This window comes from Prinia subflava, chromosome Z, assembly GCF_021018805.1.
Source record: "Prinia subflava isolate CZ2003 ecotype Zambia chromosome Z, Cam_Psub_1.2, whole genome shotgun sequence".
NCBI classification, from domain to species: domain Eukaryota; kingdom Metazoa; phylum Chordata; class Aves; order Passeriformes; family Cisticolidae; genus Prinia; species Prinia subflava.
Genome location: NC_086283.1, coordinates 85,412,538 through 85,437,145, shown reverse-complemented (window position 1 = coordinate 85,437,145; position 24,608 = coordinate 85,412,538). Strand labels below are relative to the sequence as shown.

At 35.1% G+C, this 24,608-nt stretch overlaps 1 protein-coding gene across 7 annotated transcripts in view; it reads right to left on the bottom strand.

The window, feature by feature from the left end:
* Nucleotides 1–2,029: 2,029 nt before the first annotated feature.
* Nucleotides 2,030–24,608, bottom strand: part of NIPBL (NIPBL cohesin loading factor) — a 147,637-nt gene continuing 125,058 nt past the window's right edge. For 6 of the 7 annotated variants that reach the window (XM_063423963.1, XM_063423962.1, XM_063423961.1 and 3 more), the window contains 22 exons: nucleotides 24,346–24,560; nucleotides 24,143–24,245; nucleotides 23,210–23,308; nucleotides 22,971–23,117; nucleotides 21,238–21,372; nucleotides 19,760–19,858; nucleotides 18,239–18,292; nucleotides 16,976–17,084; nucleotides 16,249–16,385; nucleotides 14,649–14,789; nucleotides 14,242–14,335; nucleotides 13,977–14,131; nucleotides 13,615–13,705; nucleotides 10,323–10,496; nucleotides 9,611–9,801; nucleotides 8,758–8,865; nucleotides 7,222–7,422; nucleotides 6,662–6,808; nucleotides 4,815–5,110; nucleotides 4,345–4,519; nucleotides 3,576–3,761; nucleotides 2,030–3,010 (listed from right to left, as the gene is read on the bottom strand). In XM_063423963.1, the coding sequence (XP_063280033.1) occupies nucleotides 2,645–3,010; nucleotides 3,576–3,761; nucleotides 4,345–4,519; nucleotides 4,815–5,110; nucleotides 6,662–6,808; nucleotides 7,222–7,422; nucleotides 8,758–8,865; nucleotides 9,611–9,801; nucleotides 10,323–10,496; nucleotides 13,615–13,705; nucleotides 13,977–14,131; nucleotides 14,242–14,335; nucleotides 14,649–14,789; nucleotides 16,249–16,385; nucleotides 16,976–17,084; nucleotides 18,239–18,292; nucleotides 19,760–19,858; nucleotides 21,238–21,372; nucleotides 22,971–23,117; nucleotides 23,210–23,308; nucleotides 24,143–24,245; nucleotides 24,346–24,560 (3,423 nt within the window). In that variant the 3' untranslated portion in view covers nucleotides 2,030–2,644. Of the gene's footprint in view, nucleotides 3,011–3,534; nucleotides 3,762–4,344; nucleotides 4,520–4,814; nucleotides 5,111–6,661; nucleotides 6,809–7,221; nucleotides 7,423–8,757; nucleotides 8,866–9,610; nucleotides 9,802–10,322; nucleotides 10,497–13,614; nucleotides 13,706–13,976; nucleotides 14,132–14,241; nucleotides 14,336–14,648; nucleotides 14,790–16,248; nucleotides 16,386–16,975; nucleotides 17,085–18,238; nucleotides 18,293–19,759; nucleotides 19,859–21,237; nucleotides 21,373–22,970; nucleotides 23,118–23,209; nucleotides 23,309–24,142; nucleotides 24,246–24,345; nucleotides 24,561–24,608 lie in introns of all 7 variants that reach the window. The other variant, XM_063423964.1, reaches the window with a different exon arrangement.

Here is a 24,608-nt window from a genome sequence, read left to right as displayed (position 1 = left end):
TCTTGGTGTGTGCTGTTGCTACTGATGTGGTCCATGGTGGTTCAGACTGCGGCTGCTGCTCGAGGTTGAGCTTGCACTGCCGGCCCTGGTGTCGAGGGCGGGCACTCGACTCCATCCGCCTGAGACACACTCAGCAAACGGGGCTTTGTTTCCCAAAATGGGACACTGCTCCTTTCCCTTTCACAGCAGGCAACTACAGTACTTGTGATTGCCAAAACCATGCTAGGTATTGCTAGGTATTACTCTTTACTTCGGGAGGGTAAAATTCAACTCTTAGCTAGTAAGAATCGTATTCAATTTATTTAACCATCTGTAATCAACTTTATAACTGTAAATTATATAACAGCCGTCACATCTCATCAAGGAGCATGTATGCCACTGGTATACAATATAGTAATGGTCTAAATCCTCTCCACTAAGACAACTTTAGGCTTCAGATTTATATTGTTTAATTATAACTTCTTCCTGATAACTTTATTCCAATAAATACAAAGCAAATTGAATTCCCCCATCTTTGCTATCGGAAAAGCCACATGAAATTAACAAGGAAATATTTTTATTACCTATTAAAAATAAGATGCTTAAATATAATTGCATCAGAAATTACTAACAGCCAACTTAATCTTAAACTGCAACTGTATGAAATACTTGGGTTTATCACTTGGGAGTTTCCTGATGATGTATTTTCAACTCAGCTTATCAGTAATATCTGACATGTCATATAACCCCCCTGGTCTCCAAGTATGAGTTTGCCAGTATAAAAGCTGCACTTGGCCCTGAGAAATATAGTCTTTCATTGTTTGCTACAAAAATGTTCAGTTTCCAGACCTGCAGAGGACTGGCTCCTGCTTCTTCTGCTTCTCCCTCCTTTAACAATACCGATCTTAGCCCAAGAGGAACCTTTCTGTAAGGTGAAGAGAACACTATCAAACAAGGAGGTGGCTAAAACATTTCTGTTCAGAAAAATTCCACTGGTGAAACAGCAAAAAGGCACTCCCCAACAACTTACTAACTGGATTCTAAGGAGTTACCAATAATATGTTTAATATGTTGTTATGGTTTTTACATATAAATATTTTGGAATACTGTTACTATTCCTCACAAATTGAATAATGTATTAGAATTCTGCAAGTTAGTTTCATAAAAACAGCCCCCTACCATATATTAAATTTTTAAAAGAAAAAAAACATAATAGGAGAATAATTATGTTGAGGAACACTTGTTTTCAATAAATACCTCTGAAAAGACAGCAGGGTTTAATAGACTCCTACAAAGTTTAGCTGCTTTTAGATTTTTTTCCTGTTTGCAAATCTGCTGCTTTTCTTGCTCTCTAGGAAGACAAACTGCTTATGAAAGATTGTGGCAAGGCAGTTGAGGCAAATGCTTCTGAAAGATTTCAATAACACATTTTTCAATTTACAAAATGTGAAAACAATTTTCAATTAGTAAAAAAATTAGTCTAATATACAAACATTTTTTAGAAAATTCATTTGTGAAGGAATGTAGTGTAATTGCCCAGACTCATACCCATTCACTCCTCAGACCCTGGTAGCTAGCTCCTCTTGACACAAGCCTCTCTGTATTAACCCAGCAAAATGCGTACATGGCCGGTTCGCCCAACCAGAAGAGTCACTCAGCTTTCCCCAGATTTGAACTATCATAAATTACCACTAGGACAGCATTAGAAAGAAATTGAAGCATACAAGGAATAAACTATAGTTTCTTTTTATATCAAAATGTACTCTTGAAAATGTGTTTGGCACAGTGCTAAATCATATAGTTAATACTAAATATTGCAGGATACAATAAAACCCTGGAGTTAACTTGTGTTTACACCCTTTTAGGGATAAAAATAAAAAGATAACCAATTATTCAGAAGTCAGCCTATACAAACTGTATAAACAATATTTTATGTCTTGTTTTGAAAACCACTGATATAGTAAATTTTACATAAAAGACTGCAAAATAATATAAATGGATTTAAACAGATCTTTACAATAAGAAATTCAAATGGAAACAGACAAGTAACAAAGAGAAGTAAAAAAATTTATTGCAGTATTCGTTCCACCAGATTTGCTGGGGATCCCTTTTCTTGTATTATTTCAGGGTGACCTAATACATCAAAATCTACATTTACAAAAACTCCTCCTGCAGATAGGTCATAGATACTGCATGCTTTTTTTTCTTTTTTTTTTTCTTCAACAGAATAAATTATATATCCAGGAGATTCTGCCACTTTACAGCCTGGAAAAACAATGCTTTCCTGGAAACTGGGCTAAGCTAAAGAAAGCCATCCGCTGCTAGGTTAAACTCCAAGAACACTTTATTAAGAACATTAACAGACTAATTTCCAACATTCACTTGTTTATTTTTTTTAAACAGAAAGGTTTTTTTTTTCAAGATATAAACAATTTTTTTGTTAAACTATAATACAGTGGGAGTAAAAATGAACTGAGAAGTTTCTGCTGCACAACAGCGAAGGAAGCTCCCACAAAAATGTTTACCAAACATTTCCTTCTTTTTTCCCCGCGAGCCAGGTTCCATTCTTACTCTTCATTTAACTGATTTTTTTTGCCAGAAAGTTGATATTTCAAGTTTTTCTGTTATTTCAATTCCTGTAAATTTGGCTGCATGTACAAAATCATTAGCTGGAAGTTCCATCCTTGGCGGCATACAGCGATCGTAAAGTCTGCACAACTTTATTAGTCAGCTTATTAGCACTCGTTAGAGCAATTTTTTTGTAAATAATGTCTGACTCTTTAATAGTGTCTACCCAAGGCACCAGTTTGCGGCCATCACGGCGCTTAGCCTCAGTCCAGGAGCCACTGTAGGAGCCTGCCATCCACTGAACACTGAAGCCATTGCTGGTTTTCTGTACTACTCTTGCAATTTGTGGTCGGTCTTTGTACTTTGGACAGCAAATAGCGATGACATCCATGACATCAACACTTTCATTCATCTGTGCTGCCAACTCCGTAGAGTCTGAATTTCGTTTTGACCTTCTCAATGACTAAAACATTGGGGGGAAAAAAGACCAAGTGTTACACAAAAGAACTTTAGTGAAATTATTGCTTTTATTGCTTTTAATCCCTTGACGCCGGGAGTTGGGATTCCCCGGCACACATTCCATTGCCGGCAATGAGACGCACCGCGACCGCCAGCGCCAAGGGGTTAACATATCCTTGTAAAACCACATACTCTTAATTTGTACCCGTGTCTTTATCTCTTATTGATATATAAAATTATATATACACATGAATCATAAAGCTACATAAAAACTTGGCAACAATAAAAAGGATAACACACAGTACATTCCAAAGGAAAATTAATAACTTTTTATACGGGATAAATCTCATTTTCTAGTTTGGTTTTTTTTTTATTGTCTTTTCTGTTAAACTTTCTACAAAAGTTGTATAAACGGTTAAGTAGAGAATCTCTATCTACAAAATGCTTTTCTTTTCATGTGGATTACATTACTTGGTGTACATTTAATATAATAAACTGACATTTATAAGCACATAAAAATCATTTTACGTAATACGCTGCGAAATACGTTGACTCCTCCTCCGCCTCACCCCTGAAGTGCCTCCTCCTCTATCCTCCCCATCACTTTCATCGTCCTCTGTCTCAGCTGCATTGTTTTTAGGGCTGCCTCCTCCAAGCAGCGAGGTAATTGCTTTGTTCCGAGCATTTGTGCTAGCTGACACCTCTCCATCTTCTTCCTCTTCATCAGGATCCAAATGTTCCATAAGGAGCTTGAACTATTAAAAAAAAAAAATCAGTTCACTTTGTAACTTTAAACATGGACATGTACATCACATAACATTATGTTAGAAACAAGTAGCAACATAAAGAAACAGGGTGAAACAAACAGCAGACAACTTGAACAGCTTATGTTGTGTTCTACAAACTTAATTTCCTGATTTTTCCTTTGTAGATACACAAAAGCTTTCTTCCTGTGTTTCCCAAATGGCAAGTTTTCTCTAACTGTTATTGGTGCGGGGCGAGGGACAGTTAATAAATCACATTCAGTCTCTGTTCCCATGATGAGAGAATCGGGAATAAAGTGAACACGTAATATGGGAGAGGTATACAACCTCTCCCATATACAACAGATACCAGAAATTGGAAAATATTCCATAAATATGAATATCCTTTAGCTGAAATTAATTATCATTGAGTTTAAACTTACTAGAAATCTTTGAAATACAGTCCTGCTAAACATCTTGAAAGGAAGATCCACACATCCCATAAGATAATCAGAAACTTAAGATTTTGAAATATACTTTTAAGTTTATACTGTGTTAAAGGATTTCAGACTTTTTGCAAAGCAACTTTACTTACATCTAAGTACTGTTTTACTATACTCCTCTTCACTTCTTCTGTGATCTTGGAATTAGCCATATCACTCCGCAGAAAATCCAAAGTTTGTTTTGGATGGAAATGCACTCCTGTCTTCCTGTTTATAGCTTTATCATAAACTTTTGCAGATTCAGATGGAGAATATTTTTGAATTTTACTGTTTAAAGAAAACAAAAGAGAAGACCTTTTAAGGAAAGTCCAGAGTAATTCGAACAAAAAGCTTTTAAAATCTCCAGTGTAAGTATTTATCTTTGAATCATTCCACATCCAATAGATGTAAGTAAGAAATTAAATAATTGGGGTTTCTTAAGCCAAAGCTCAACTTAATAGTTTTTTCCTCTGTTACACAAATGTATTGCTTAAACAAGTAGTTATAGTCAACTTAAACAGATGGAAAAAAGTTCTAAATAACTCACTGCATAACAAGTGTCCTATTATCTAAATAGCCTTACCTATCAGAGAATCCACAGAGGTTCTTTAGATGCTGTTTCAGCATCAGAAGTAATAATATGCCTTGGGAGACATTAGCAAATTCAATTAAAGGAGCTGAATTTTCAGGTAAACACTTCATCACTGAATTTATATCATTTTCTTCATCAGAATCTGAATCAGAGTCCACTCGTTTCCGTAACCTCCGAGGCTTGGAAGCTTCCTCCTCACTTTCACTCCCGCTCCCACTGTTACTGTCACTCTCAGTCTCCTCATCCGATGAAGGCTTTCTTTCCTTTTTTTTGTCTTTCACCATAGACTGCAAGACAGAGAAGTTAATCCACATTCCAAAATTAGAACAAGTAATATCATATATGTTCCTAAAATAATCTGTCCAAAATCATTACTAGCTTAAATTAGTGAGAATTCCCTGAACAATGCTATTAATTTATAACTTGATAGCCTTAAAATTATTTATGGCAAAAAGATACTTAAAAATTTATACAAAACCCAGATTTTCGCATAAGGTGCATACAGAAGGAACCAAAGCAACAAGCACTCCCCTGGTATGTTATCATTAGAAGACTACTTAAGTTCATTAGCAGTGACAGCAAAATACAGTAGAAGGCCAAACGCAATAAATCAAGAAGAAAATTCTGATTTTCTTTCACCTGAATATAATTCTGTGTATCATGGAGATTTCCACATGTACTTTGGTGTCTAAGCTGGTTTTAAATCCTTGTATCTTAAAATTCTATGATACTAATTACACTGCTGACCAAAGTGATCACATAAATCATGAATTAATATTGATTAATAATAATCAGCTGCCCTATGCCTGGCAGTGTTCAAGGCCAGACTGAGTAGGGCTCTGAGCCATCTGGGCTAGTGGAAAGTGTCCCTGCCCATAACAGAGGGTTGGAACAAGGTGATCTTTAAGGTCCCTTCCAATCCTAGCCATGATTCGTTTTATGATTATTTGTAGATGTATGGAATTTCATATATGCATTATTACTTCACAGAGTAAGACTTTTTCAAGACAGACTTAAGCAGGATTTCATCCTTTTGGTGCTGGATGCTACACAATGATTCTCAATCTGAAAAATGTATTGTCTCTTTCCAGCAGATTAAAAATCAGCTTTGGTACGGTGAGAGTTTGAAGCACAGTACTTTTCAGGCAGTGAACTTTCAGGCATCAACTCTGTATTTATTAGTCAAACTGGACATTCTAGAAACTGTTTTGCTTCCTGACAATTTGCACCTTCTACTGTAATAGTCATTCAGGAAAGGAAGACACTGAAGTCTTTAAGAAACGGAGGCTTCACTCACAGGCTTGTGTGTTTCCATGACCACAGGTTATGGGTTTAGGTTCTTATGTGCTGCCTTAAGAAATAGTGCCCACTCCTCTCTTACAATAAATAACGTATTTTAAATCTCTCAGGCAACAGAACTGCAACTGCCATCAGCTACTTGACAAGAAAATAAATTGCCAACTGGACTTTATTATTAAAATTTTACAAACAACTATGACAAACCAGTATTCCACAATAATTCTGGGGTCCTGTGCTTTCAGCTGAATACAATTAAATGTTATTCAGCCATATTGGAAAATTATATAGATTTGATCTCAAAATTCATCATTCTTTTTTAACAATATAAGCAGCACTGCAAGTAGAGTTTTTGACTAGTGTCTACCAGATACAGGTCAGAACAGACAGTGTTGCTTGTTTTTTGACTATTGCTTACATGCCAAGTAACACCACTGGTTCACACAATAATAATGGTACTGCATTCACTGAAAAATTGACCACATTATAGAGAAGCTTATGTTTCCACCATTATAAATATACTAAAATATAAACACACGTACCTCTTTAAATGACTGTAGTAGGTTGCTACCAGAAACTGATAGTGTAATGTCTATATGATGCATTATAAACAGTGGCTCTTCCTGTGTTTGGTAAGGAAAACAGGCTAGATTGTCTGCAATGTACAAAAGCATATTGACCTCTGTTTTCTGGAAGTTAAAGAAAAAATTACACATAAATACATGTAGAAATATCCTGGATTCATATACTTCTGCAGTGTTCCTAACAGTCTAGAGCAAAAATCATGATCACTATTTTTAATCTATATAGCCCCCAAACCCACTATAAACATCTATACATGCAAAATTTAGTCATTCCTGAAGATATACTATTTCTGATCAGTATAAAAAGGTACGGAGTAATGCAACATGCACTCTATTACACAGCTAAATATTAGAACACACTAAAATATTATTATACACCTTACATTAGAAAGCAAAAAAACTACATTGGGGACAAGGCTATCAATAACTATGTCATAAAAATACATCATAAAAGGAGAACTTAAGCTTGTAATGCTGCATTTTAGCTTCTTTTTAAGTGAAGGAAATGAGGTGCTTACTGCAGTATCATCAAAGAGATTGAGTAAAGAAATTAGGAAGGCTCGTCTGTGTTGACGATTCCCTCGAATCATGGAGTAGAGGTGTGAACACAGTGCACTGGATGATTCATCGTGTCTAAAACCTCTCACAGGATCTTTTGGGCAGGTGTTAATTGCCTGTTGTACTTGGTACGACATCTTCATACCAGCCACTGCTTTCATCTGAAATGGAAATATATTTATTTTTATTCAAAACATTGCTTCCAAAGCATTACAACTGATGCCTTTTAAAGGGATACTCATCTGACATTTAAATTTAAAACACACACTGAGGCAATACTACCTTTTGTGGTGGCAAACAGATTTCAGCTGTCAAACACAAATTGTGGCAGAGATGTCTTGTGAACTGCTTTGAATGTAAATTCTGCTAGGAACATACACCTAATCTGTTTACCCACTACAGCCAAGTATTTAACTTTAAACTATTTTCAAGAACATTAAAATGTTTTCATACATGAACAGAATATTTTACTATTTTTCCACATGTGTATGCTTGGTATCCCCTGTAGTGAAACCAATAGTGAAACCAACTGAATCCACATGAGTGAAATAGGACTAACAAAGAAAATCAGTGTGTTGGTTTTGGGGTTTTTTCATACATCCAATACTTTCCAGTCGATTTTACTCACTTTAATGGTCTTGTTCTAGTTTTGGAACAAACTGAATCTTTAGTTAGGCTGCATAGCCAAGTGTCCTCATAGCACCTCTGATGGTGTTTAGCAAAGTTGTCTATGTGTCTATACCCTGTTTTAAATCCCTAACACAGCAAATTCCAACTGCTAGTCTTCACTTAAAGGATGAGTTATCTGTTTGGATGCCATCAACAGTGCAATGCTCCAAACGGACTGGAATACAAGGAGGGACATGTGAGAAATCTTACATGAACATAGTACACACACTGAACCTAGACTGGGATCTTCCAAAATAAGGAGAATGCTGCAGCTTAATTTCAGATCTTAAGCAGAACTGGCACTACACCTAAACACCACAAACTCACATAGCCCTTAGTTTTTCCTTTCAGCAAGATTCATTGGATGTAAACAGCTTCCTATGCTTCCACTTAGATTACAATTTATAAAGCCTTGGTGCTTTGCACACTCCAATATATACACTCTAAGGACTTCTGTTGACCGTTACATGGTGTTTTCTTTTCTACTCCACTGATACTGCTAAATATTATGTCCTTGTCACTTGTCCCTACCTCTTATCAAATAAAAGCTCTTAAATACTATTTAGTGGGGAAAATATTACTGTGAATCACAAATTAAAGGAAATTTTGGATTAGAAGAGACACTTTAAATTATATTATCCTTTCTGTTTCTCAGAACATAAATCTCCAAACAGGGGAAACTGTTATCTTTACAACTGTTTACAGTAATTTTTTTTTTTTTTTTTTTTTTACTTTATACTCCTTTTCTGAAGCTGAAACATATTCAAGAGCTAAACCAGTAAAGCACATAACAGTATTTTTTAAAATGTTAAATTAGAATTACTTACGTGAATGAACCCAGCATATTTTTTGTCTATTTCCACCAACTGCTGGTCAGCTTTATTTCGCATAGAGGGCTCTGGATCTGTGCCCATAGCAATTAAGTACGGCACACACTTGAAAAACAAATCAAATGGTTATTCAGAGGCATTGTACCTTCTCTTTCTCAGTCTTTTTCTTTGTTTCTACTGCAGAAATTAGAATAGGAAGGTCTATGCAACTTACTACCCTTTTTCCAAGTAAACAGAAAAAGACACTACGAGACACCAGCATTCTAACAAAGTTGTGAGGTTTCAGGTAGTATTTATCTTTTTTCTCAAACTCTAAAGTCAATTTAAAATACAGAAAATTGCATTTAAAAAACCCCCAAAAACCCACTTACGACTGAACATGTGAAATGATTGCAGCATCAAAAATTAATTACAAAACATAATGTAAGCAAAGAATGATGGGGATGATGATTGAAGTTCTGACACTGACTGTGGAATTCCATTGCATTTGGACAATATGGGGATTGAGGTGGAAGCAAGGTGACATAGGATAAAGAATTAAATAAAGAAAACATATTTTGGCATATACCTCAAAGTTGTAACAGAAATATGCTCCAATGTACCTATTTACATGCTCTTTAGGTACTGCCTGGGCTTTTACATCTTAATCCAACAACAGATAAGTATTTGGAATCTTGTGGGCTAACAGCATAAAGCAGATTTCAAATTATGCCTTCTGTAAAGGTCTCTTGCTACAGTAAGAAACTACTGTAACATAAGTAGAAGAGAAGACCTGGAAATTCATGTAGCAAGTGTGAAAGCCCCTAAAAACATGAATAAAACAAATTCCCACCACAAAAGCCTATCATACCTGAACAGGATGGATGAGACCTTGGTTTAATGTCAGTGCAATGACATTTAGAGCAAAGTGGCGTACACTGGACTGGTTATGAAAGAAAGCCTCAAGGACCTGTTTGAGATATAGCTGCATGATGGAACTACTCATCCCTGAGGAAATATCACCCATTTCTTTCAGGTCTTCCTGTTTTGCTACTTTTTTCCCTGTAGAAAGGACAAAAGCAATAGTGTATTCATCATAGTATAACCATGTATTTTGCCATCACTTGATATACGCCGATTTTTAAGTTTCACAATAAATACACATTTCAGCTGTCTTAGAATGGGTTTATGATCTCATGAAACACATAACAGTCTAATGTATAAATACATACCAAAAAAATAGACAACATTTTAATTCAAGTCTTAATTCCTTAATAAAGTATTTTTAAAAATGTTGCACTTATTATATTTATCTGCAAATTAAATTTAGAGGGTTTTTTTAATAAAAAATATTACCCCAATTACAACAATTATGAATTCTGGATTGCTTCTGGTATTTATACATCTTGGAAGTAAATAATATATCTATGCATATACCTTTTTTCAGTCACTCTAAAATACTTTGGGTACAATACTACTGATTTTTTTACAATTTTAAGTGATTCATTGCAGATATATAGTAACTCTATGTGATAAAGTCAGGTTTTGCAAGGCTCATGAGCACAGAAAAACTCAGCACTTACAGTCTCTGTCTGCCTGCTGCATACGTGTGTCCTCCTCCTGCAAGTACGTCTGGAGGTTTTTTAACACCTGGATTTTTAAGTTTACTGAACAGTTCTTATCTGAAAGAATGCTGTTGTACAGAGTCTTCACTTCTTGTTCGAACATTAAACTTGGGTGCTGTATAAATGCAAATCCTAAGAATGGAGAAAAGAGGAAATGGTTCTCATTACTCTAATCTAGAAATTAAAAAGCAGAAGTATTTCTGCTTTTTAAGTTCTTCAGAAGAAAGGTATGAAATTTATCTCCTCCCAGCAGCATAGTTCTTCTAGTCCAAACAGTATCGTGTTTCCATATGGGCACCATCTGATGCTTACAAGGACTTCTGATAGCCATGACAGTTCTATTAACCATGACTCTGTTTGATGGACAAAATGGAGTGTTGACGCAGCTGCACTGAAAGTTATACAGGTCTGGAACAGGTCTGCCTACATCTCAGTGATTAGGAGCTATCATAAGAACAAGAAAGGAATATTACGAAAAATTATCTGTTATTTTTTTAATAATGACATTCTAATACATCTAGAGACAAACATTTTGCTGCAACTTGTATATGACTTATACAGAAGCAGAGAAAATGTGGAAAGATTGATAAATACCATGAGTCTTTAACATCATAATAGCAAAAACAGTCACCAGGGAACACAGTAAAATTGCTTCCTATATTATTCCTATACCTACTGTAGTCTTCTCTCGAAGATCATCTGAAGTGTTCCCAGGACTATATTGTTTGGAAGACACACACTACAGAACAGTTCTTAGCTGTAGTCTTACCCTTGCCAATGAACTGGCTGTTCTTAAGTCTGTATTGAATAAAGACTCTTCTAAATTACTGGGAGTATATACCTTTATGAATAATGTATGTTGATTTAGAAGTGCTGCTGACAAAGTCTTAAAAAAACAGTAACGGGAACATAACATCCTAACTTAATTTACATTTAACCGCTTCCTTGTTTTTAAGACTCTTTAGGAAAAGCAGACATTAAATGCATTTTCTATGATGACAAAAATCTCAGATTTTAAATGGGCACACAGAAAAAAAAGGAATATAAAAGAAAAATGGAGAAAATTGAAAGCAAATAAAATTATGCAAGAGCAATATATAAAAATAGCTGTAACAGGGAAGATTGAGCCAAGTTTTTAAAACAGGTTCCATACACACAAAGAGGCAGTTTAGGTAAAGGCTAAGTCCAAGGCAAGCCCTCAGTGTGTTTCAGATCTCATTTCAGTCTCAAAACAAGAAGCAGAGAAGCAGGTGAGAGAAAGAGAAAAGAGAAGAAAAGAAATAATGGTGATCTTTGGAGTATGTGGTTATGATTGTGCAGTCTAGTGTATATTGTATATTAATATATCAAGTATATATTGATGTCTGTAACTTGACCATCTCTGTGCAAAGTCCAACACCTTTCTTATGGTTAATTTTAAAAATGAAAAGCATATGGACATATCTGAAAGGACTCATAAAACTTTATCTTCACTTTAAGAAAACTAAACAGCCAGTATTCCCAGAGAAATTCTTACTTTTCCATCCTCAGTTAACTGGGGAAGAAATCTTACTTGCCATAACAGGCTGTCATAGGAGATGAAGAAAAGGCACCTGCTGTATGTTTTTTTAAGGACTGAATTCACATCTCAGAGACACCATTAAACCATTTCTCTTCACACTTTTGTTTTCACTCTGTTAAGAATCTTTAGCGTAAGCACTGAACTTGGTTGAGTAAAACATTAACTGTAAAGTACTTAAAAGTTTAGCTAATATTACTAACAAGTTTATATCCTCAACTTGTTTTGCAAGTACACATCTGGAAGAGAAGCATAACCATAATTATTAACCTTAGGATTAAATTTAGTCCTTTAATAGCAGTGGCACATCCTGAGGCAAAGGCTAAAACTGTTGGGTGCCCCTACTAAAGTGACAGGCTGATAGGAAAGTACATTCTTCACATGACCCTTTTCACTATACATAAGTGTTGAGTTAGCTTGCTAGTCCTTTTCACTGTACTGCTGCTGGCAAACATTAAATGCGTTTGACAGCTTTGCTCAGTAACCAGCCTGAGGTGGAAATTTGTACTGTCTACCACATCACTATACATCCAACAGCTACCTTCAGAATCAGTACTTTGATGAAATCAACATATCACTAAAAACAGTGAGGTTTAATTAAAATAAAGATTGATACACTTACAGGCAGAAAAAAAAATCTGGAGAATGACTACTGACAAAACAGATCATAGTTCAGTCTATAATCTAGAAACATTTTTGGCAAAAGTGACATACTCCATATCCACGAGCAGAGTGATCATGTCTGTAGTTAGGAATACAGACCCTACCCCACATATGATATTCTGCAGAGTGCAATTAAACTGGACTGGACTATATGTGAGTGTTGTGTACATTGACACAATGCCTAGAAAAACTGCAAGTAGTCCAGAGAACCATAGCATTGCTCCTGCAACAGAGGCAACTCCAATGCCATTAATCCTGCTCAAATCTCTTGAAACGGTCTCTCATAGAATATGTAATAAAGATTCAGTCTTGATCCTTATCCTCAGAGCCTTCCCTAGCATGTATTAGAGTAGGATCTCTGAAAAGTCACCTAAACAGCAACATAAAGAGGCAAATTCTTGTCCACAGTTAAATCATACAATGGAGACTCTCATGCCTTGGAGACAATTTATTTTAGACCAAGCAAAAACCATGAACTGAACTCTTCCAGACAACAAGACCTAGCTGCCCAAACAAGGTTTTCTCAGATGTATGATTTTTGTGCCTCAGTGGCAGTTCATTTTCTACTGCAAGTCGCTGAAATGCCATACTAATCTCACAAAGGCCATCCAGCTACTATAAACAGCAGTTCCCTTGACTCCTGCAAAACGTCACATCCTATACCCCTAAAGTGTTCCAATTTTTTCCGTTCTTTTTTATCTTGTGTACTGAAAAACAAGGTTTGGAGTTACAACATACTTGCATGTAGAGTAAAAAAATAGCATCTTCATTACCTTGGAAATTTGCTGCCCTCTACAACTTGGTCACACACCAAAAGGCATTCACTGTCAAAAGCACCCAGGCTGCTGCAGACCAAATGCAACTAGCAACCCTTTGACAGCTTTGCTGTGACTAGTTCTTAAACAAAATATGCAGAAAATTTTGATTTTAAGCAAACTTTTCTCTGACTACACAAATATATGAATTTCAACTGATAACACTTGGATTTTTACTAGAGCAGAAAAATAAAAAACTATTGATATTTCTTACCAAGACCAATAATGGCTTTTGTCTGTACTTCTTCATCTGAATGCTTTGTGAAATACATCAGCAGTTCAAGTACTTTATCCTTAATGTTAACCTGGGCAAATTAAAACAAAAATAATAGCTATTTGAAGATGAAACATGTTTTTAATCTCTTATAGAAAGCATATATATATATAAAAGGAAAGGAGATATACAACTTTACTGCACAGCCCTTGCAAAGTCATGTATTTAAAGACCAGAAAACTATACCATACGCATTACAGAAAAATATATACTTTGGGGGGGACTAGGAATTATGTACGTTCAAATTAAAATGTAACATTTATTATACCTAAGACATGGAGAATAAATTAAAGTTATTTTACCTTACTGTTGCCCTTAAAATCTTCCTGATCAAAATCAAAATGCCGACACAGTGCTCCAACAGTAAAAAGTGATCTAAGGAGTGCTGGTTTGTTGGCAGTAAGTATTGTACTGTTGGGGTCTTCTTGGTGTTGATTTTTTAATTTAGAAAGTGCACCTACAGTGAAATAAAAGTTTTTATCACAGTTTTTATTGGTGGTGTATCCCTCAGATGAGACTTGTACTCAAAACTGAGAAGTAACATTTATATGTTATGATTTTGCTTACCGTAGTATCTATTAAAACAGGCCCACACAAATTTATAATTCTGGGTGACCTTGTTCACAACAGCCCCAAGACAGCTAACACAGTGCTGAACAACCTAGGAGCAAGAAAGAACAAATAAATTACCTACTTAGAAGTTTAAATTGAGATTCTTGTGAAGTTATGCAGAAAAAAGCTATGCTGAACTAAAATTCACCGTCTAACAAATAAAATGTAATGTCCCTCCCTAGAGTGCTCTGAAAACCTACCCAAACTCATTAAAATACAGAAAAACCACGTGGAAACCCTGGCAAACTAAGTACATCAATTTTTCACGACTCAAAAGTTATCTTCCTAATGGAGACAAGACTGTATTTAAACCAAAGTCATGTGAAATGGAATCAACAGAATAGTAGCAATTAAAAACTTACTGTCATGCCATATTTGATGATGAGTTTCATGAGGTCTTCCTCAATAGTGGCAAGAAAGGTCTCACTTGGGTGCTCCATTAGCGGCACTACAAGCTCTAAGATTTTTGCAACATTGCAGATCACCATGAAATCATTCTGGGTCTGAAACAACAGCATTTATAGTGTTCAACACTTCTGGCCATGGGTAAGTCAAATACTATTAATATGCACTGACAGTTAAATACTCCAATTTAATTAAGATATTTGGTAAACATCTAAAAAAATTTATTTATTTTACATCTGCTATTAAATTACATATTATTACAAAATCTAGTTCTGTAGATTTCTAAATCTGTAGTTTACTACAGGAATTCTGGGGAAAAAAAGTCTGGATGAGCAGAATTATACCTCTTATCAAGACTGTCAGACCTGAATACCTTTGGGTCTGATAATTTTCTGGAGTCTTACAAGAAATCTAGGAACTCTTCCTGAGATACGCACAGTAGAGAAGACACAAACCTGAAAACCAGGTATCAGCAACAAAATGAAATTGTGCTATGACTTAATGCATCTTAAAAAAAAAGTAATAATGTGCACAAATGTAGAAATTACAATTAAAATTACTACTGGTTTGCATTATCATGACTGTATGTGTATTTTAAATGTGGAATCCATGGAAAAAAATCTGTTAAGGAAGTTAGAGCGCTGCTAGAAATGAACTTTTGACAAATCCAGCTTGCTCATCAGGATGGTATAAATCCTGAATGCTAATATCAAGTTATTCAACATGTTCAAGCTGTCAGTGGTAATTCTGATTTATATCAACCATGAGATTTTTTTCACGTTTATTTTTGTGTAAATACAAAACAAATCATTTGCAACCCATGAAATGAGCTGCAGCAAGTAAATATTTAGGTAAGTCTTTTCTATACCATTTTTTTCAGAAGCAGATCTAAGAGCCTGTTGTAAATGTGCCTAGACAGCATGGAAAATGCCTGGGAAATGCCAGGCTGTATCTACAATCTAATCTTAAGCCTGCCCTGGGCTGCTCAGCTATTGAAAGGCATTGCTCCCACCCTCATGCTCATCGTCTTTGAGCAACGGGTGCATGATCCTGCCCCTAATCAATCAGAATGCCAGATCAAAATGGCAGAAACCACTGCAAGGATTCAGAGACCTGAGTGGGGGAAGGTTTCAGTATTAGAGCTCTCTACAATGTCTTAGAGGGGAATACAAGAGCACTAGAGTTAGATTCTATCTTATGGAACCTTATCCTTAGTCATAAAATTCATATGTTAAACATTAACTACTTTTAAGACTGTGACTGTTAACGAAAATAATTCTAAGAAACTATTTCCTGAAGGGAGAAAAACTGAGAAAGAGACAGTAAAGGTTTTAGTTTCATTTGGCTGCAAAATATGGAGGTAGAACGTGAGGAAGAACATCTTAAAAGCTAAAGGGATCATCAAAAGCATCTAGTAAATTCCAAAGCTATGATTCTCATGAAAATCTCCACAATTTTAAATTTTCTTTTCCTACCTTAAATTTCATCAAGTATACAAGACAGATGTTTATTTTCATGCTCAATTATCTAGGGAAAAGACTGATTTTCTCTACTTACACTACATTTAGTGGTCAAGTATGGCTGCATGGTCATGGCATGTTTGACCATTAGCTGGGGCCTTATTTTGCTGAATAAGAACAAAGTGGTTATGCAAGCAACCAAGCGACCAGAATTCACACCTTTATTGTCAGAATCTGCAAAAGATTGGAAAATACAAAAATGATAGTAAGACTAAGTACTGTTTAAGCAATGAAAAACATATGGCCTAAAGACTGTTTGAGTATCTCTTTCATTGCATCTCTTTAAAGATCAAAACAGAATATTCTTATTAGAAATGGGAACATAATGTGCTACCATCTATAAGTGACAACAAAAGACTTGAAAAAAGAAGCAAAGATGCATCAAAGACATCTCTAGTTTTTAAACTCCTTACTATAAATGTTAGACTAGTCCAGACAATGATTCCCACTACAAAAGTAGAACACACTAACGCAAAATTTGCCACTAATACTAAAATTTGCCATGTTAGTTTTGATTTTAGTGATCTGAAAGTTTGAACCAATTATTTTAAAAGTAGTTCTACTATTGCAGTTAGCTAGCGAAGACTAGAGAAGTTCTATTATTACAGCGATTAAAATATCATCACTTAAGAACAATGATTTATTACCATCAGCTTTTAAGAGGAATTCCAGAACAATATCTTTTTGTAATGAAGTGATTTCAACAACTGTTACAGTATCATAAAAAATTCAAAGTGTTTTAGCAGAGTTTTAAATAGTAGTACCTGATAAAGATTCTTCATATTTAAGAATGTGCTCAACCAAATTGTCAACAAGTTGAGTGCAGGCTTTCTTCACAGGTTTATACGAAGCATCCTCTTCTGACTTCAACAACTGCAGCAGATGAAACAGAAAATGGTTTAGTGTTAATCTGCATTCATTTGCATAGGATACATGCTGGTTTTGTAACAATTACTACAGATGCACGAGGCTTTTAGACTACACAAGTATTTAGTTCTCCATAAAACTTACATGGTGAAGAAAAAATTATGGGAAGTAAAAAAGCAACAGAGAAAAAGTAACTGCAATAAAAATCCATAGTAGTTCTCCTGATTTTTTTGCATCTGGATTCCAGCTGCTTTTATGCTTAATGAAATAATGCAAAAACTAGCAGGAGTTTGAAGATTTTTAAAATGCTTGGAGAAATAAAGTGTGAATTCAAAACAAATGTTTTTGACACTAAGCTAAAATACCAAATGATGATCTACAACAGCTGTATATCAACACTTTATTCAAACTTTTGCATAGAAGTTTGGGTACTAAAATTGTGTCTATGAAAATTCTTCTAGTATCTGAGAAAGACTGAGACTATATTATAGCCTTTTCTTCAGTGAAGAGGCTCTTAATGAAGAGGTCCTGATTCATTTGATAACCTATTTTCACAACACACCAGGCAAGAGCAGAATCAAAGGATTTTCTTGCTTAAAAATTAACCAGTGCATGCAACACATACAGAATGATAACACAGGTTAAGAGATGTAAACAAACCAAGCTCAATTCTTAGAAATATTGATATTAGATATAAGTAGAATATAATGCAGAAGTAACTTGTACTCTGAAGATATAGAGCTTACGTAAATTGTGTACAATTTACAAAAAGGAAATACATTGGATGTGGAAATACACTTATCTACTGTTAAAAAAAATAGACATCACTAGATACTTTATTTCAGAATTAAGTATCTTCGCTGTGGACTTTGTGTTACGTCAGTCACTACTGAAGAACTAGTGAAATTAAACAAACAAATGAAACTCCTCCCAAAACCAAGAAGCAAAATATTTTCAAGAGATCATTTGCAAAGACAAAAACTAATGCCAAAGAAAACTGTACCGAGAAAGAAAAAAAAAGGTGAGATGTTAAACAGCAGGAATTGAATTTGTCTGTTGTAGAACTGCTCTTGGAGTTCCCCTTCTATGTGTTTTAGAAGCAAAAGGAACACTAAAATTCTAACAATGATTGCATTATACATTCAAAATTCATTACTTACATTTTGAAGAAGCTGTTCAAACCAATCATACCCTGTATCTCTACAAGCTGCAACCTATAAGTATTTTTGAGAATAAACTGGTTAATAAACAAGGCAGATGAGAAAAAAAGTATTTCAATACACACATCATCTCAAAAGATCAGTAAACATGCATACATTTCCATATGCATTAAGAACAATGGAGACCAGAAACTGTCTTCTGCATTCGAAACATAGTTCCCACCATTTAAGTGACTCAAGAGTTTGTGTTTCATACAACACAAAGCCTACATGCTTTACTGGAGATCACTATCTCTAATGCAAGGTAAGCCTCCATTTTGTAGAAATTTTTGCACAAATTCATGTATAAATACAATCCTGACCCTTTGGAAATGGACATGCTTGTGTATCACAGAACCACAGGCTCTCTGGAGTGGGAAGGGATCTACAAGGATCATCAAGTCCAACTCCTGGCCTTACACAGCACACCCCAGGAGTCACACCATATGCCTGAGAGCATTGTCCAAATCTTAAACTCTGTCAGGCTGGTGCCATGACCACTGCCCTGGGGCTACTGTTCCAGTGCCCAGCCACTCTCTGGGTGAAGAACCTTTTGCTGATATCCAACCTAAACCTCCCCTGACACAACTTCAGGCCATTCCATTGTGTCATTGGCACCAGAGAAAAGTACACAGACACACACACACACGTATTTATTTAGGTACATGTGTGTATATGTACATACACACAGGTATTTTTATATAAACAAACCAAGTCTTCACTAGTATCATATGTCACATAGGTGGTTCAAATTAGAACTGGTAGGAGAACTGAGAATTAAACTGAAGTCAAACTGACTGACTTCTTAGACAGGAAAAATACAATTTTTAAAAATTTTTTAAAATACTGTAACACAAAATAAGGTTTAAACCTGTAGTTGCAAGTAATGCAGTGATTTTTTAATTTGAGATTTAGATCTTTGAATTATTGATGTTAGAACACCTTTTCCACACAGTGGTTTTATACAATGTATTTTCACTACAAATTAAAGCATTTTTATCTGAAACAGATTTTGTTATTTTGGAGATATACTATTTAAAAAGCAAGATACAATTATGCAGGCACCAGTTTACTCTGAGTAAAAACAAGACCCTGTATTTATTAAAAAAATAAAGGTTATCACTTGTTTGGGGAAGATTTTAATAGACAAGTTCTTAGGTACACCTAATTATACGCTGCTAGTAGCAATTCCTGTAGAATGTAACATAAAATAGAAATTGGTTGTGTTTTAACTGAACAAGTACTTGATAGAATCTGAATATAGTTTGGTCATAATTATTATTGCCAGCAGATTAGTGAACATTTAAAATTTCATACAGCCTGCTCAATCACATGAATATTTTTGGCATACATTTCATGCCAGGAAATATAGAAGGAAAACCATCTGACATATTAATGTGTTCAAAAAAATACAGATAATATTTCTAAGATACTAAAAAACAAAATTGAATTCTGCACACAACTCAAATTTGTTTAACATACCACATCAGTGATGTTTAGTATTTTCCTTGTCATGGCTTCTTTGTCATGGTGTGGAGTTGGAGTAAACCAGAGCTTCTGGAATGTCTCATTTACTAATTTCTGCAGGAAAATAAAATGTTAGCAGAAATAAATAAAGTTAAATTGTCACATAAGTATTATTTCTAATACATCCATACAACAGATATGCTGATGATCTGTGCTTTTTCATAAGGAATTATGCAACTTAAATGAGACTGTAGTAGGAGATGTTATCTGAGACAGACCCAGATCTACTATTACAGGACTTATACTGATCTTGTGTCAAACTTCAGCAAAATGAAACAATGGGAACTGATGCCACAGAAATTAAAGTTACCACCTTCCTGCATCAATTGGTATGCCTCGCACAAACACAGCTGAGAAGCTGACAACTGAACAAACAATCCCTACAGCAGAACTGCATCAGCAGTGTTAAGTTCCTTTAGTTCACAAAACAACTGTGACAAGGTAGGGAGAGAGAAGCCAAGTCTCTACATGCACATACAGGAAGTATGTCACCTTCAAGTGTTTTTGTATGGAGGACAATACAGAATAGAATGCAAGTGCATAAAAATTATTCCAAAATTACTTCTCATTCATGGAATTGTTAAAATACATTGAAGTTTATGCTTCATGTTTTTTATTGTTAGCAACATAAGAGAAAGGAGGGGAGGGAACATGGTCATCCTTCCTTTCCTGCACCTTGGCTCTAGGTGTTCATCTGATTGTTGGTTTAAGAGTCTTCTCAGAAAGGCACTTTAGATTAATGTACCTCAAAAGGTAAAAATATCTGCTGCAGCTCTGGAGTTTTCAAATTTTACTGAAAGTGTGATATTTAAAATTATTACAGGTGAGTCGATAATTACTCAACAGTTTTAAAATTATTTTGTCAAATTAAACAATATAATCATTGTCAGGTTTATGATTTAACACACTACATTAGGATTGTGCCCTTCTGCAAATACACATTGCAGAAAGGGTAGACTATGAGCACATAAGCAACATTTCAGAGGGAATAACTACCTCACTAAACATTCAGAATTAATATAAGATTAGAACACATTAATACTTTACAACTTTAATAGTTACATAGGGCATATATTAATGTCAAGTAGTTAATTTTTACTTAAAATTTATTGATTTGCAGAAATCAAGGTTTTATATGCCAATTTTACTTGATAGAAAAGAGAAGCAACAGAGAAAACACTTGCAAGAAGAAAAAAATCTCTGGAAAATATTTAAAATATTATGATTGTCAGCACGAAATTACAGAAAAGAGCAGATAGAAAAGAAAGATAAGTAAGTTAGAGAGAATTAGAGAAAGCTAAAATATTAGCCCTTAAAAATCCGTAAGTCATAAATATTACAAAGGAGAAATGAAATATTTTTTTCATTTTGCCAAAATATGGAAACACTTAAGTAACAATAATTAAAATTCTGAAGGGTATCCTTCATTCTACCTTAATGCCTTCTTCATCATTGACTCTCCGAATCATTTTCACACACATCTCTGTAATTTTGGGAAAGGTTGGTTGTTCAATGCAGATATCCCTAAGTATTTTTATGACTCTTTTTCTGACACTGATACCAGTATCCTGTGAAGAGAAAAGAATTACACTCTTGAAAACAAATCAGAAACATTAATTTATGTTCTATATGAATTAATATTTGAAGATCACCCAATCTGACTTGCAAAATTCATTTAGAAAAGGCAACTAAAATCTTCTGGAATGCATTTATACAAAAGCTCAGCATAACTTGTTCTGAGGACTCTGGCTGAGTTCTCAGAATGCTGAAACACTTTCTCATCTACACCCTCCCATCTAAGAGCTCATGACGTTGCAAATGTATAATCCACTTCTTAACTCATGAACTTACAAGCCAGATGTGGTGATGCTTTAGCTACTTTATTGGAACACACAAGATTCCCTATAGATTTGAATAGTAATACTTTAAGCCTTTGGATAAAGCTTATGGATAAGATACGTGCAGGCAGTCATTTCCATTTTACTAGGCTTCATCTAAGGAGATAGATGAGGAATTTCACTTTGTACCATTTTACTCAAAATCTGTTGAATGTGAATGTCAGGTTTATTCTATGCACATGACCCACTTATCTCCAAAATCCTTCAGAAACTTGTTTTATCATGTAACTATAGCAGATGTGTAGTACTTGGCTTTATCCAACAGTTAAATTAACATTGAACACCTAGACAAAAAAAACCCTACTTTTTTTTGTAAAAAAATTAATAAATCTTTCAAAACACTAAAAATCGCATAGAAAAGCTGTCCTCAATTATTCATATTTCAGACTTCAAATATGCAGCAAAATTCCTTATTTCAACTAGCTGGTGAAAGCTAGGGTAGAGTTAATTTCTTCTCAGCAGGTGTAACAGTGCTGTGTTTTGGATTCAGAATAAGAATAGTTTTGATAACACACTGATGTTTTGGTTTTGGCTAAGTCATGTTTACCTTAAGTCAAGGACTTTTTATTCCCTCCTTGTCTCATGTTCTGCCAATGAGGAGCTAGACAAAAGAAACTGGGAGGGAGCATACCAGGACAGGTGACTTGAACTGGCCAAAGGGATATTCCACACCACAGAATGTCATGCCTGGTATATAAACTTGGGGGAGTTATCAGAAAGCACAGACAATCTAGGTTTGGGAACGGGGCTCTGGCATCGGTCAGCAGAGGGTGAGCAATTGCTTTGTGCATCAATGGTTTATTTCCTTTTTATTATCATTATTTAGATTTATATTGTGCTTTAATTTATTTTCAGTTATTAAATATTCTTATCTCAATGTGTAAATTTTGCTGCAATCCTCCCAGGGTGAGGGTAAGAGATTTAAGGGTTGAATGAGCAGCTGCATTGTATGTGCTAAACTTCTATTTGGGCTTAAACCATGACACAGCGAATTTGTGCACCAATAATGAAATCTAAAGGAATACAGCCTTGATGTATAATCTAAAGGAATCTAAAGGAATACAGGTTCTGATGCAATACGACTTTCTGTAGAAGTTCACCTTTCAACGTAATAAAGCCTTCCTAGAAGCAAGTGGTGCATTTTAAAAGGTGTCCTTAAAAGCATGATGGCTCACCACTCAAACAATTTCAATTTATTCAACACACTCAGTTAAAAGAAAATTTTCCAGTGGCACTTATTTTACTATGAATACCACAAGTCACCATACCAATATTCTTTCAATCAGCATGTCATAATACTGCTCAGCAAGCTGAGGACGACAGAGCACAAATCGGCCAAGCAGCTCCACAGCTGCTTCTCGTACACTAGTGGAGTTATCCATTAGCCGCCCATGAACTCCTCGTTGCATATCCAGCTAAAAAGAACATATGAAACAAAGATTCAGAATAAGAAATAAAGACTTATTTTAAGGATGATATATGCATGGTAGATATTTTCTTTTTTTACCCTGGCTAGAATACTGGGGTCTACAGCAACAACCTCAGACAAACACTTCATGGCTTTTGTTCGAACAGCAATAGCATTTTCACCAAGTACACGCAGAATCTAAAGAGAACAAAAAAAAAGACTCAATTTTTTGGGATGGTACCAAATAATAATTAAGAGCAAAAATTCAGCACAATAACATACAAACAGTATTACTAAAATAATAATTACTAGAAGTTGAACTTATCTTCTCAGAGAATAAAAAGGTGCACATGAGTGATGGATGCACACACTATGATTTCCTACTTCTATAAAATGGGCTGTAAGGTTCTTAACTTTAAATTCTACTTTCCTCATTCAGTTGTGGCTTTCACCATGGTTCTTTTAACAGCAGAGCTGGATATGGGCACTTTAGGAATGGCTCTGTATGCAAGTCAATTTAAACAGTGCTACCTAAACTACTACTGCACGTCAAAAATGTCTCTTTGCCAGTGTTGTGCTCTTCTCCCAGAAAAAGCAAAAAATTACACTGGTCAAACAGCAGCTTTCAAAGTGACAGCAACATGCACTGCAAACAATGGCCAATCTGGGTTTTAGTTTCACATCAAATTAAGCTCAGTTTCATGAGTTAATCTTAGCAAAGGAGCAAGCATCTTACAGAAGCTGTGAAAATTATTTCAACACTTTGTAACGATCCTCTTACTGTGTGCATAATTTTGCCATAGCCATATGTGAATAAAATAATGTGTGCACATTATCACATACAAAACACATGCAAGAAAAAGAAACCTAATCACTTATGCCATCAATACAGAATATGAAAGCAGATGGTGTTATCATGGCCTGTAAATACCTCTGCCCAACAATGGACAGATACAGCACATGGCTGTGAAAAGTGTTTGGAACCAGAATCCAACTGTGTCTCACTATACTACGAATTCCAGTCAAGTTTACCTGTGTCAAATAAATATCGAAGCTCTGGGCAAACGGCCTCATAGAGGCCAAGTAGCGAACAATCAAACACGCATCCTCATAGTCCACAGTATCAGAATTCATCCTGAAATAAATTCCATGTGTTAATCACGACATGTTCCAAAAAAATTATTTAAAACTTCAAATACATGACTAATAAAGAAGTAAGTGGTACTGAAACATACTTTAATGTACTGAACTGAGATGGAGCAGTTTTAATGATGCTGCGAAGAAACTTTTTGCGACTTTCCGCTCTATGCATGATTTGTCCTGTGGTCTCAACATCTTTTGCATGATGAGTTCCTTCAGATGAATCCTCATCCTTCTGAGATTTAATTGCTTTTTCTGTCTCCATAGTTGTATCACGGAACCACTGAGCTACATAAAACTTCCGAGAAAACTGGAGAAATAGAGCAGGATGCACAGAAAACAAAACCAACAGATACAG